Raw genomic sequence first — 14,559 nt, forward strand, 5'->3', positions numbered from 1 at the left:
GTTTGCTACTTTTCTATTGTATTTCTGATTGTAGGTGTTTTTAAAATATTGTCATTTTTGGATTGTACTTAATATTTACTGTGTAACATAAATGTTACGTAACCAGGTTAATCGTATGTAATTGTTTCTGCGTTCATTAATATAAGTTACATTATTTTATAAGTATGATATTTTAACACTTACCTAACATTTACTTGTTACCTACACTAATCTAGGGATTAAAGTAATAACGTGTAGTCTAATTCTAATCTCAACTTGTTATTTGCGCAACTGACTGTACTCGCCGCGCGAATCAGTACTTGGGCTACCGACCGGTTCCATGCCCCTCGCCGCGTTCCCCCCGCGCTGTCTGGCTGCCGCGCCACGGTCCGTCCGGGGCGTCCGGCGATCCAGTGTTGCCAGATCTACTGATTAAGCAGTAGATCTATCTGATTTTAAAAATATCTACTGATCTACTGCTTTTTGCTGCTGAGCTACTGATTTTTCGAAAACGAATGATTATTCGTCGTGACCGGATCATCTAGTTACTTTATACCGTCGTATCGTATCGTTATCTTATCTTTTTATCTTTATCTTATCTTATACTTGGTCAAGCAGATATTGTCAGTAGAAAAATGCGGCAAATTTGAAAAATGTAGGCGCGAAGGGATATCTTCCCATATAACCATTCCAGTCGCAGAATCATCAAAGTGGTAACTAAATGTCAGATGTGTCGTAACAGAGTCCACACAATGTGTCTAGAATTGTTTCGAAACAAAGTGTCGTCGCCGTGTGTACACTTTTCCGTAACAAGGTGTCGACACATTTGTGTGCACTTTGCGTGCGGTTTGCGACTAAATCTGACAGCAAATTTGTGACAGCAAATGTCAATATAAAATACCTCTTGAAAACCAAGGTTTGTCAAACTACTATTAGTGTCTCGTGTGCTCGTAAGTAATTCTAGTAAGTCATCATGGGCGATGCAAATGATAATAATCGTCCAAAACCATATAAACACCCAACACCCGTCAACCTTTTACAGAAAAGTTTTTAAAGAAATGCAATAAGCTACTTAGGTCAGCCAACGAATGCTCAAAAAAGTTGTAGAGGGAAATGCTCGGAACACAATTTTTGACTCTGTAACTTGGTTTGGACAAGTTAGGAGGTGAACATATCAAAAGTCCCCGGCCGTAGCCCTTGAGCGGGGGGAAGAGAGGGGGCTTTGAATGTCCCATTTTCCGGTTTTTCGATTATATCTCGGAAACTATGCATCTTAGCGACATGGCCACTTATACAAAATGAAAGTTAATTTAATTTGTTACAAGTTTATTCAGACAATTTTTTCGATATGTTGAATAGTTTTTGAGATATCCGCTCTTGAAAGTTTATTTAGGGCTCTCAATTTTATCTTGATATATCTACATCAGTGAAGGTGCTAGGCCGTGTATGGTATCGTTTTCGTATAAATCTGGGTTGCTGAATCCATTTAAGGTATCACATTGAAACCATTCCACAAAATTAAAAAAATCTTTTTAGGGTTCCGTACCTCAAAAGCAAAAAACGGAATCCTTATAGGATCACTCGTGCGTCTGTATGTCTGTCTGTCTGAATACACAAAATAGTTCTTTACCTATAGATGACAGGAAAACCTATTAGAAATGTGCAGTCAAGCGCGAGTCGGACTTAATGTACGGAACCCTTAATACGCGAGTCCGACTCGCACTTGGTCGGTTTTTTTTAAACTCCTCTTGACGCTTAACCGCTGAACCGATTTCGTTGAAATTTGGTATAGAAATAGTTTGCGTCCCGGAACAGGACATAGGATAGATCTTATAACCAAAATCATCTTTTGAAGGTGTGAAAAGTGGCGTGGAAATTTGTACGGGAAATCAATAACCGCTGAACCGATTTATATTAAATTTGGGATGGTCTACATCTTTGATTTAGTTAAAAATGATAAAAAAAACATGACTTCAAACCTAAACTTAAACAGTATTAACTTCAAGAAGTCAATTCTGAATTCCCCCCTACACCTCATTTCACACCTTTGAAGGATGATTTTTGAGATAACTTATTATGTCCTGTCTCGGGACTCAAAATATATGTGTACTAAATTTAAATTAAAACTGTTCAGCAGTTTAAGCGTGAAGAGGAGTTTAAAAGAAAGTAAGTTTATATGTTTTTACTTTGGAATGGTGTCAATGTGATACCATAACTAAATTTGGTACTGCGAATTTATACGAAAACGATACCAAACATGGCCTCGTAGCTTTACTGTTGTAGAAGTCAAAATAAAATTGAGAGCCCTAAATTCTTATTACTTGACCAAACTTGTGTAGAAGGAAAAGGAAAAATAAAAGTCTTCGGCAGGAATAAAAGACACAAAAATATTTTTTTTTTTTGCGTTACTATTTCAATTATCTAATATAAACATACCTTGATTATATTATTCTAGTGAGATCCTCACAGATAAACAAAAACATTTACTTAAACAATTACAAGGTCGAAATGTCACGGAACTTGTGAGAGTAATACGTGAAAAATAAAAACATTTATGACAAAAAAATCTGGACCAAGGACCGGAAAACCCCTCTTTACGCTTAATCCTATCAATTCGGTAACCCAATCGATTCGGTTACCTTATCATTTGGTAACCCTATCATACTGTTACCTGACTGTAATGGTAAGCTTATTGAAACGGTAACCCTAACCTTTAACCGAGTTAATCTCAAAACCCCATCGCGATAGGGTTTTTGTTATGGGTTTTTAACAGGTTTTCATTCAGTTATGGTAACCTTTATTATCGGTTGCTTACTGGTTTGCTACATTTAAAGTAGTTTTAATGATGTAGATGTAGAACTAAAAAAATACTAAAAAATAGTTTATTTTATTTACTTTATTTATATTTTGTTGATTTTATTGACTTTATTTGTTTAATTTATTCAATTAATGTAAAAATCAGAAATCAGAAATTATTTATTTGCATTGATACAATAATTAATAATTAATTATATTTATTTAATTTATTTAATAAGTTTAATTTATTTAATATATTTAATTTATTCAATTTATTCAGTTTATTTAATTTATTCAGTTTATTCAGTTTATTTAATTTATTCAATTTATTTAAATTTATTTAATTTATTTAATTTATTTAATTTATTTAATATATTTAATTTATTTAATATATTTAATTTATTTAATATATTTAATTTATTTAATTTATTTAATTTATTTAATTTATTTAATTTATTTAATTTATTTAATTTATTCACTTTATTTATTTTAGTTATTTTATTTACTTTATTTATTTTAAGTATTTTATTTATAATATAATATGATTTATAATAATAACACACCACACAGGTAGGTATAAAGATAAACAAAGGAACGGCAAAAAAACTTGTTTGTGCTGGAGGCTTCATAGACCGCCCATGCCAACCTCGGTTATTCAATAATAAGTTGAATTTAAGTGTGCGTAAAGATTACAATCGTTTGAACTGGTCAAAAACCTCATAATGAGGTAACTGAATAGACTGGGTTTTTATTTCGGTTACCGGTAACAGAGGTTAACTTGATCTGATACGGTTACCGAATCAAAGTGTTACCTTATTAAACGGTTACCGTTATGGTAGGGGTTTTTATAAACACTTTTAAAATAACCCTATGAAAAACCCCGGTTAAGGTAACCGGTTCCTGTCCCTGATCTGGACACAATTTAAGAAGCATCCAATTGCGTCGAGGAATCATCTGTATTTTTGCTTGTTTCATTACCTCCTCGCTTTTTTTTTGTCCTTTGTATTCTGTAGCAATTTGTTAGATCTGAAAATAAAGATAACCTTGCGTCGTCACGGATGTCGATTTATAGGTTTTAGGGAGTGCAGAATTCGAAAACGATGATCATTTTATAATCCAAGATGGCCGCTACGTATTTTGTCATAAAAGTCGTCATGAATATCGTTTTATAGGTTTTAGGAAGTGCCGATTTCGAAAATGATGACCAGTTTGGAATCCAAGATGTGTGCCGTGCACTTTGTCATAAAAGTCGTCATGAATATCGTTTTATAGGTTTTAGGGAGTGCAGAATTCGAAAATGATGACTATTTTGGGTTCCAAGATGTCTGCCGTGCACTTTGTCATATAAGCCGTCATAGATGTTGATTTATAGGTGTTAGGAAGAGCAGATTTCGAAAATGATGACCATGACCAACAAAACGACATCCATGTCGACTTTTAACATAGTGCATGGCCGCCATCTTCGATTCCAAAATAGTTATTATTTTCGAAAACTGCGCTCCCTAAAACCTATAAAACGACAGCCATGACGACTTTAATGACATACTGCATGGCCGCCATTTTGGATTCCAAAATGGTCATCATTTTCGAAATCAGGGCCCCCTAAAACCTATAAAACGACACCCATGACAACTTTTATGACATAGTGCGTGGCCGCCATTTTGGATTCCAAAATGGCCATCATTTTCGAAATCTGCGTCCCCTAAAACCTACAAAACGACATCCATGACGACTTTTATGACATAGTGCATGGCCGCCATCTTGGAATCCAAAATGATCATCGTTTTCGAAATCTGCGCCCCCTAAAACCTATAAAACGGCACCCATGACGACTTTTATGACATAGTGCATGGCCACCATTTTGGAATCCAAAATGGTCATCATTTTCTAAATCTGCGCCCCCCAAAACCTATAAAACGACACCCATGACAACTTTTATGACAGTGCATGGCCGCCATTTTGGATTTCAAAATGGTCATCATTTTCTAAATCGGGGCCCCCTAAAACCTATAAAACGACATCCATGACGACTTTTATGACATAGTGCATGGCCGCCATTTTGGAATCGAAAATGGTTATCGTTTTCGAAATCTGCGCCCCCCAAAACCTATAAAACGACACCCATGACAACTTTCATGACATAGTGCATGGCCGCCATTCTGGATTCCAAAATGGTCATCATTTTCTAAATCTGCGCCCCCCAAAACCTATAAAACGACACCCATGACAACTTTTATGACAGTGCATGGCCGCCATTTTGGATTTCAAAATGGTCATCATTTTCTAAATCGGGGCCCCCTAAAACCTATAAAACGACATCCATGACGACTTTTATGACATAGTGCATGGCCGCCATTTTGGAATCCAAAATGGTCATCGTTTTCGAAATTGGGGCCCCCTAAAACGTATAAAACGACATCCATGACGACTTTTATGACACAGTGCATGGCCGCCATTTTGGATTCCAAAATGGTCATAATTTTCGAAATCGGCACTCCCTAAAACCTATAAATCGACACCCATCTCGACTTTTATGACAAAGTGTTTGGCTACCATCTGCATGCAAGACATTTCTATTATTTTTACGTACAAAAATGGCCCCCTGTCAACTTCCAACCGAGATTTAATCGATAATTTATTCGATTAATGTTCAGATTAATTCAATTTCAATCTATGTTAGGTCGACTAAACTAATCGTGAATATCGTGATTAAAATTTGAGGATTAACTTTTTTTATTCCATTAATTAGTCGAATAAACAGTTAATCTATTAAGTCCCATCTCTGACCACGTCATTTTTACACTTTGAGAATATCTGAAAACAAATGAACACAAGGAGCCATTTTGCAAATCCAGTAACTTTGTTATTACTTTTGACAGCGCGTGTCATGTGTCTACACAGAGTCGACACAAAGTCGAAACATTTGCGACTACTTTGTGACTGCAATATTTCTCAGCCTTAAACCATATTTATACATCATAATTAACAAGTTTCGTAGTATGTAAAGCGTTATTTCTGTTATTTAAGTATAGTATACGCATCGAAGTACTAAAAATGCATCAAATAATATATTTATGAACACAAGCACTGAGAAGTAAACAATTTCATTTCCGGCTAAACTAAAACAATGTGGTGGCGCGTTGATTATATTACACTTAGTTTATCAAATCACTCGAGCAGTTTAATTCCCCATAATAATTTAAGTCCTATTGTAATATAAATGCAAACAATATATAATTACGTCTTGTAATCCATTTTAGAGATGGCGTATTAATGTCACTTATTTTTATTTAAGTATTTTTCCATCTGACAGTTTCCATTTGACAGGAACAAAATGAACGAATGAACGAATGATTTTGGCATAAAGTAGTCGCAAACCCGAAACAATGTGTGCACACGGCGACCACACTTTATGTCACTTTGTGTCATGTGTCGACCCTTCCCCATTTCTGGTAACTGTGTCGACACGGCGACGACTCTGCGACTGGAATTGTGACCGAAACAGACGGTGTCGACACAAGATGTGTCTACACCGCGTCGTAACGGCGACTGGAAATGGTTGTATGGGTTCCCATAGAAAATTTGAATTTCGCGACTTTTTTTACTGACAAGATGATTATCCATTTGTGTCATTCAAACGCTTTTTTAACGCGCGGTGAAAACGCTCCCGTGCGAAATTGGGGCCTAAAAAGGTAAAAAACACAAAAAAAAAATTATGGGAGGTTGGTGTCAGGTCAGAGCATAATTTTTATTTGTTCAATTTTACCTATTGCAGACATCACTTTTTAAATCTACTGCTTTTTTCCCCTATCTACTGCTAAACCGATTTTTTTTCTACTGAATATTTCAGATTTCATCTGGCAACACTGCGGCGATCATTCCTTTCTGAGATTCAACGCAGGCGCACGTCGCTCTCTCGCAGCGTCCGTGCATGTTGCGCACTCGCAGCGCATACAATTTAATAAGGGCTATAGTAATTGCCTGAGTTTCTGTTAGGGTTTCCAGATCGAAAGGCGCTGTTATCGGGAAAAAATGTAAATTTTTCGGGATTTTGGAACTTAAGTCGGGATAAAAAACATTCAAATTAAAGTAATAGTATTAAAAACAACGATATTTTACATTATTGGCACTACGCCAGCTGTTCTGCCCGTATATACTCGTATATATACGTTTTTATATAAAAATAGTATGAATTCTTTGAGATTTTGAACAAAAAAAATGTCTTCTCATTAGCTATTTATATTATCAACGCGGGTCGCTCGCTCTCTCGACAACAGTTCGGAACTTGAAATTATTGTTTTATAACGTGAAGCTGTTTTTCGGGACAATATTCACTTTGTCGGGAATCGGGAACACATGCTAAAAATCGGGAGACTCCCGCCAAATCCCGACCATCTGGCAACCCTAGTTTCTGTACTCGTTTAGTACATGTAATAAAGGTTAGAGCCAGTGTAACCCCTTTGGGTAAGTGTTGAACATTTAAGAGTGCTTTAGGGAGTAGTAAATTTGAATGTGTGTTCAACGGTTATTTACCGTTAAGCTGTAACGATCTTTTCTTTGTTTGATTTTGAACTTCCTTAGCATAGTTTAATAGGTGCTTAGTTTCGCTTGCAAATCTTAAATGCTAGTGTTAACGTTTTTTCTTATTTAAAAGCAAGATTAAAATTGTAATCTATATATTTTTTAAAACTTTATGCTTAACTGCTCATTTTGTAAGCTCCGCCTGACTGTGACATTTTAACATCACCAAGGCATTCTCACGGCTATCACGCAGTACTTCCTCTTCCGCTTCTGCTCTTCTTCTTCAAGCCGGTCACAGTCAGGGGAGCCGTTTCGTGGGTTAATTACTAAGACGAGCTAAAATAATTCCAGGGCTCTATAGCACGGCTAGAAGGCCGACGATGGCACGCTCGCGCTGACCCTGAGGACCTGGTGCTGACCCTGGTGCAACACGGCTGACGTCCCTCAGCCCTTCATCGCTCTCAGCTACACAGCGGGCCAGGGAAGTACTAGCGTGTGGGCAGCGACTACTTTCGTAAACCGGGAGTAAAAATCAGACGCTTAACGGACTTTGACCCTTTGACGATCTTATCGAATGCTAGCGACGTTTTAAGCGATAAATAAATTCTTATTAAGTGAGATTCCTTGTTTTATTTAAACCTCACAGCTTAAACGTAGCAACTGTAAAAAAAAAAACTTTTACGTTGTGTGTTGCTGTGTCCGAGCGTCGACACTTTTCATTTAAGTAAATTTGAATGTACAATCTGTAGCTACATATGTGATCCTGTAATTGGCTTTCCATCTCTTATTAATGTGGCATACTCTGTATAGATAGCTGTTGGATCTCCATAACATAAATAAATAATAAATAAATAAACTTTCTAATAAAATTATAGATACAAACATTAAAAATAAACTAACTTATCTATAAAATAAAACTAAAAACGAATACTAAATAAAACTAAATTAAATTAAAATATGTCCAAGAAATTGGGCCCCTTTGGCATGGTGCCGAGGACGCTGACAGCATTTCCCCGCTGTATTACTGAGCTTACGTTGCGCGAGAAAGCTGCCACCTATTATGTATAATTGTGAATGTCTATTATATTAGGGCTTAATGTTTGTTCTCCCATTCGACTTCGACGGGGGCAAATTTGCAGGTGGGTGAAAAAGGACAATAACTACAAAAAAAATATGAAGTAAATGCATACTAAGGCTGTCGCTCTAGATGGTTGACGAGCGCCACCAGCTCGGCCTCGAGCGCGGGGAACAGCTCGGCCATCATGCGGCGCGCCTCCGCTCCCGCGCCGCGCCGCGCCGCCGCCTCCTCGCTCGCCTCGCTGCCGCCGTCGCTGCCTTCGCTCTTCACATTACAACAACTTACTATAAACAGGGACTATTTCATTTTCTAACATGAGCTATGTAAAATGCGACCACGGTTACGTCTATTTAATTCGTCTAACCTAGCCGGTGCGGCGACAAGTAATTTTACTGTGCGAAGTTAGCTAGGTCCGTCTCTAATTTATGACTCGCAAATTGAGCTTCTTAATTCTAATGTAACAGTTTCTACCAAAAATTGTTGTGCATAATGAACATATCAAAGGAAGTCGTACCTTGACATCGACGTCCAAGAAAAAGAACTGCGTGCAGAAGTCTTGCTCCGCATTGCAGATGTTCTCCACCACCGTCAGCACCTGCGAACACGAATTATAAACCTCGCAGATCACTTCGACTTCGAGCGGTAGCTAAGGGGCCGCAGGAGCGGGAGTGGCGGACTCACGGCGTCGAGCGGCGTGTCGGCGGCGGCGAGCGGCGGCACGGGCGCGGCGCGAGCCGCCTCGCACGCCGCGCGCGCCTCGCGCTCGTACACGCGCGACCAGGTGCCCACGTACACCTGGACCAAAATCAATCATTACGTATCGTGAGCCGAGGTGAATACGAATAAAAACCAGGGAATAGCATTTACCTGATCATTTCTTAACCCACATGACCCACGTCCCGCAAATTGTATCATGTGATTGAAAATACTAGTAGATTTCGTATGAAACAATTTGTGACAGTAGGTAGTTTTAAAGAAATTATCAGGTAAATGTCACTCCCGGTTTTTATCTCTAATTCACCCCGCAATTCTCTTTAGCCCCGATTGACGATTATCGAGACTTTATAAGCCGATCTGTTGTATTAATAAAATCCGTTACCAAAAATAACTTTAGTGAAAAAGTCGTCGCTGTTAAACAATTTTAAAGGCCCAATCATTAGAGGCGACTTTCTGTTTTGTAAAGTGCTACATACTTTGGTGAGCGCGTCGTAGGCCTTCTCGTCCATGTCCTTGAGCCAGCGCATAAAGGGCGCGTACGGCAGCAGGTCGGCGTGGTGCGCGCGCGCCGGCCCCGCCGCGGCCGGCGCCGGCGCCGACGCCGCCTCGTTGCCTACACCACCACTCGGGTAAATACACTTCTCAATCACATTACGAAAATAAATGTTAGTATATCTTGCCAAACAACGTTAAAGTAATCAGATTGTTAAGTACCTAATATATAAAAACCATTAAGTATCTTTTATTTTGGTGGAATATTTAGATTCCAAGGACTCGAGGGGTGTATGTTATATTTGAGGGTGTCGTTCCAGATCGCCTCAGTCAGTATTAGGAAACAGTGCACAGACCGAGATGAATGAGCAGGTTGTTGAGGTGGCGGGCGAGCGCGGCGGCGAGCGCGTCCTTGGCGCGCTGCAGGCGGCGCAGGCGCTCGCGCACGGCGCCGAGCCGCCGCCGCGCCGGCGCCATCTGCGCCTCCGCGCGCAGCGCCGTGCGCAGCGCCGTGCCCGCCGCCAGCGCACGAGCGCGCCCCTCCGGGCTCGCGAGGGAGATCTGCACGCCGATACCGTTACAAATTATCACTCGGTTCCAATTCTAATTACTCATTTTTCAGAAGATATTCAATATAAAGTGAATCCTACCAATATTCATTTGTATAGTATACCTCAGAAATAGAGTCTAGATCCCTCAGCGGCGGCGCGTCGAGCCAAGCGTAGATTTCAGTGAGCTCCTGGAGCAGCGCCCTCGCGGCGGCGTCGGCGCGCGCGGCGCCGGAGCGCGCGTGCAGCGCCGCGGGAGCCGCGCGCGCCAGCGCGTCGAGGCGCGCCAGCCGCGCGGCGAGCGCCGCGGCCGCCGCGCCGCCCGCGTCCAGCCGCGCGGACAGCCGCGCGCCCGCGCCGCCGCCCTCGGTGGCGGCCGCCAGCATGCCGCCCACGTTCAGCGCGTCCAGCCGCCCCACGCGCTCGCCGAGCCGACGCACCTACGGATGCACGACTTGTAAACGAATTCGCCGGAACGTTCGATGCGGGACGCGATTCTATACTCTTTGGTATCTTTGCAGTACCTAGTTGAAAAAAACTCATACATTATGAATCGATATGTTATTGAAAGAGTGTTAGGAAATTACCCAAAGCTCGGCATCTCCGTCGGTGGCGTCGGCGTCATCCAGCAGCGCGCCCAGCGCCGCGTCCGGCACGGTCGCCTCCGCGCCCTGCACACACGATACGTCACGACACCTCGGTATAATATTCCCTTGTCTCGATGGGTAGTTTTCATATGGAGTGAATAAATGGCAATGAAACAAATATTATTAATATATACTTGGTCAAGCAGATATTGTCAGTAGAAAAAGGCGGCAATTTTGAAAAATGTAGGCGCGAAGGGATATCGTCTCATAGAAAATTTAAATTTCGCGCCTTTTTTTACTGACAAGATTTGCTTGACCAGCTATATGTTTCATATTTAATAGACAAAAATTTACTTCATATAACAGTTTGAAATACCATTAAAATTATTTAAAAATTTAAAAATGAAAAATTTAAAAAATCGCTATAAGTATGCTTATAACATTTGAGGAGTTCCCTCAATTCATCTTAAGAACTTAACCCTAACAAAACAAAAATGTTGCTTAAAACCTTGATGAATAAATAGTAATTGATTAAATATTGTACTGTCATGTAAATAATAAGGTGTTGCAATTTAAAAAACCAGTTCATGACACCCTGTAAGCTGTAAGGGCACACTATAGTAGATACACTAGATACAGTATACTTATTTACAGTTTTATATGATTTAGACAAGTCTATAGTTCGTTTTTTTAGCATTCAGATCTTGATGAGTCTTTTAATTGACAAACACTTTTTAAAAATCGGTAACCATTACTTATGAAAGCAAAAGAATGTAATTGATTTTATATGATTAACCCTTAACATGGCAAGACATGAAATAATGTAGCCACCTATCACGTGGAATGTTTTTGGGGATAGTAATGAGTAAAAAAGTACTATATTTAAGAAAAAAAATTAAAAGCATTCTGAAAGTCGGGTTTTCAGGACGTCCGTTAAAACGGACATTGCCACGAACCTTATATATTGATTGCTCCCAAGGTTGTCCAAAAAAACGGACAATGCCGTTATACAGTTTAAGAAAATAATAATTTGGCCAAGTCCGAGATAGCTCGAGGCATTCAGTGTTCCGTACGGCTACCATCAGTTTGGCATTGACATAAACGATATCGTGAACGTAATTTACTTCCTATAGGTATATCTCTTTCGCACTAATATGTCAGTACGAGCGAGATACATAGAAAGTAAATTACGTTCACGCCCACGGTAGCGTTTATGTCAATGCCAAACTGATGGTAGCCGTACCGCTCGCATCGTTACATTTTACAGAGGTTGTTTCCCTGTTTTTAGGATACCGTATTCAACTACACACACAGAACAATAGTACAAAGTGTCTAAGTACGAAGGCCGAAGGCCGAGCTTTAGCAAAATGTCATCGCTTTAGCACAGAGCAATAGTACAAGTGTCTAAATGTGAAAGCTAAAGGCCGTCCTCCGCGTAGCCCGAAGGCCCGAAGCGTCCAGGATGTCAGTGCTTTAACACAGAACAATAGTACAAGTGTCTAAATGCGAAAGCTGAAGGCCGAGCTCCGCGTAGGGCCGAAGGCCCGAAGCGTCCAAGATGTTAGTACTTAAACACAGAACAATAGTATAAGTATCTAAATGCGAAGGCCGAAGGCCGAGCTCCGCGTAGGGCCGAAGGCCCGAAGCGTCCAGGCTGTCAGTTCTGTGTTTAACCACTGACATCTTGCAGGCTTCGGGCCTTCGGCCCTACGCGGAGCTCGGCCTCCGGCCTTCGCATTTAGACACTTGTATTAATTACCTGTGTTTAGAACTGACCTCCTGGATGCTTCGGGCTTTCGGCCCAATGCGACTTCAGCCTTTGGATCTTGCGACTTAGACACTTGTACTTAAAAATACTTGGAAAAGTTACGGGAGGCGCGCGTCTGTCGGACGCTTCGGATCTACGAATCGCTCCTTCGGCCTTTGCATTTAGTTAGATTCTTGTACTATTGCTTTGTGTTTGAATACCGAAGTCGAGCATCTCGCGAATGCTTGATGTATTATAATAATTTAGAGTAAGGCCAAGCGCGCACCACGATTTTTTGTCCTGCGATAATTTTGTCGCAGAAATGCAACGTATGTGTTTATATGTTAGTGCGCGCATATGCGACAAAAAAATCGCAGCGATTTTAAAATTGTGATTTGTCACATTTTTCCGCGATTGTTCGCGACGCGATTGTCGCAAAGTGAATTGCAGCATGCGGAGTTGTATGGCCCCGCGCGCACTATGATAATAAAATCGCACCCCGGCCGGACCTCAGTCGGCATTTCGCTCTCCAAACCCCAACATCTCGGCACCTGCATCTCCAATGGAGTCTCAAAATGAGACGCTAGATGTTGACCATTTAATTATGGAAATAGACGGGGATCACCTTTGTGTTATAAATGCTCAAAGTCATACAGCAATCGCATATTAAAGACACGTTTCATGACAAGCGACTGGTACGAAATCCATGTTGAGAATGAGCAAATCGTCGACTTTTTCATCGCAGTTCACTGCGCGAATTTTCTGAGATATATTACAGCGCGATTCTAAAATCGTGTCGCAAAAATTAATATCGTGGTGCGCGCTTGGCCTATAATACCTTAAATGTATACTCCTTCAATTTGAATTTAGAACTCATTATTATTTTTTATTTGAATTTGTTTCTAGTTCTATGCCATATATATAGACTTTAATATTATTTAGAACTGCTAAAAAACAAGATCGGCTTACTTTAAATATACTTGGTCAAGCAGATCTTGTCAGTAGAAAAAGGCGGCAAATTTGAAAAATGTAGGCGCGAAGGGATATCGTCTCATAGAAAATTTGAATTTCGCGCCTTTTTTTACTGACACGATTTGCTTGACCAGCTATATTTCGTCAATTTTACCTTTGTTTCTAAAAACTGTGATATTTAACTGTCATATACAATTAATGTCTTCCAAAATTATTTTCTCGTAACAGGACTGAGGGGCTACCGCGAAAACCGAAATTCGCAATTTGCGGGGATTTTCTCTTTTACTCCAATGAAGGCGTAATTAGAGTGACAGAGAAAAATGCTCGCAATTTGCGAACTTTTATTTTCGCGGTTATAGCCCTGAATCTTGTTGCTCACCGATCCGTTCAAAAATATACATAAGTACTGAATATAATTAATAGATATTATAATTATACAATTAATACAGAAATGTAATGGTACTTAATGAAAAGGAATATTGTGTATATTGTTTCGACGAATCAGATACTCTCAATAAAATCTATACATGAGGCCAAAGCTGTTCATAAATATTAAATGACTTTATTATCTCTATACGCCTTACTAACTCTATGTGTCCTATAGGCATGTTGACAAATTTTTAAAACTGTATTCATTTTATAGATAGACACGTAATTATTAAAAAAAAAATATTTAAAATTTTTATTCATTAGTTTTACATACTAAATAGAGCTTAATTAGTTTAGTGTTTAAAGTTTGAGCCTAAACGCTCCAAGCTGTCACGTGACGTCACGAACAGATAAATAAACAAACTGCTGCCAAAATGTCAGTCCTAGCGTAGATCAAAAGCTGTAGTATTTAATTTATATCTCTTTCTAAAAGATCAGTATTATGTAAATATATAAGCTAAAATAATGAATAACAAGTTTTACATGTCTTATGCAGTGCCTATATGTAAAAGAACAACAATCAAGACCCTAGAGTATAAAACAAATATTTGTTGAATGATACTTGCGTTGCAGTTACGGATTTTCACTTGAATGATATTGTTACTTGCGAACTATATGTATACATATTACGTTCAGCGATGATAAAACCATTTCAAAAATGAATCACAATAACTGATTTCACACAAAAACACT

General features: G+C 39.5%; 1 protein-coding gene across 1 annotated transcript in view; it reads right to left on the reverse strand.

The window, feature by feature from the left end:
• Nucleotides 1-14,559, reverse strand: part of LOC134668053 (exocyst complex component 1) — a 32,574-nt gene that overhangs the window by 5,055 nt on the left and 12,960 nt on the right. The window contains exons 2-8 of the mRNA XM_063525500.1: nt 10,719-10,802; nt 10,257-10,571; nt 9,940-10,144; nt 9,568-9,704; nt 9,056-9,169; nt 8,889-8,969; nt 8,487-8,638 (exon numbers count right to left, since the gene is read on the reverse strand). Of these exons, the coding sequence (XP_063381570.1) occupies nt 8,487-8,638; nt 8,889-8,969; nt 9,056-9,169; nt 9,568-9,704; nt 9,940-10,144; nt 10,257-10,571; nt 10,719-10,802 (1,088 nt within the window). The remainder of the gene's footprint in view (nt 1-8,486; nt 8,639-8,888; nt 8,970-9,055; nt 9,170-9,567; nt 9,705-9,939; nt 10,145-10,256; nt 10,572-10,718; nt 10,803-14,559) is intronic.

This window comes from Cydia fagiglandana, chromosome 10 (assembly GCF_963556715.1).
Source record: "Cydia fagiglandana chromosome 10, ilCydFagi1.1, whole genome shotgun sequence".
Classification (NCBI taxonomy): Eukaryota; Metazoa; Arthropoda; class Insecta; order Lepidoptera; family Tortricidae; genus Cydia; species Cydia fagiglandana.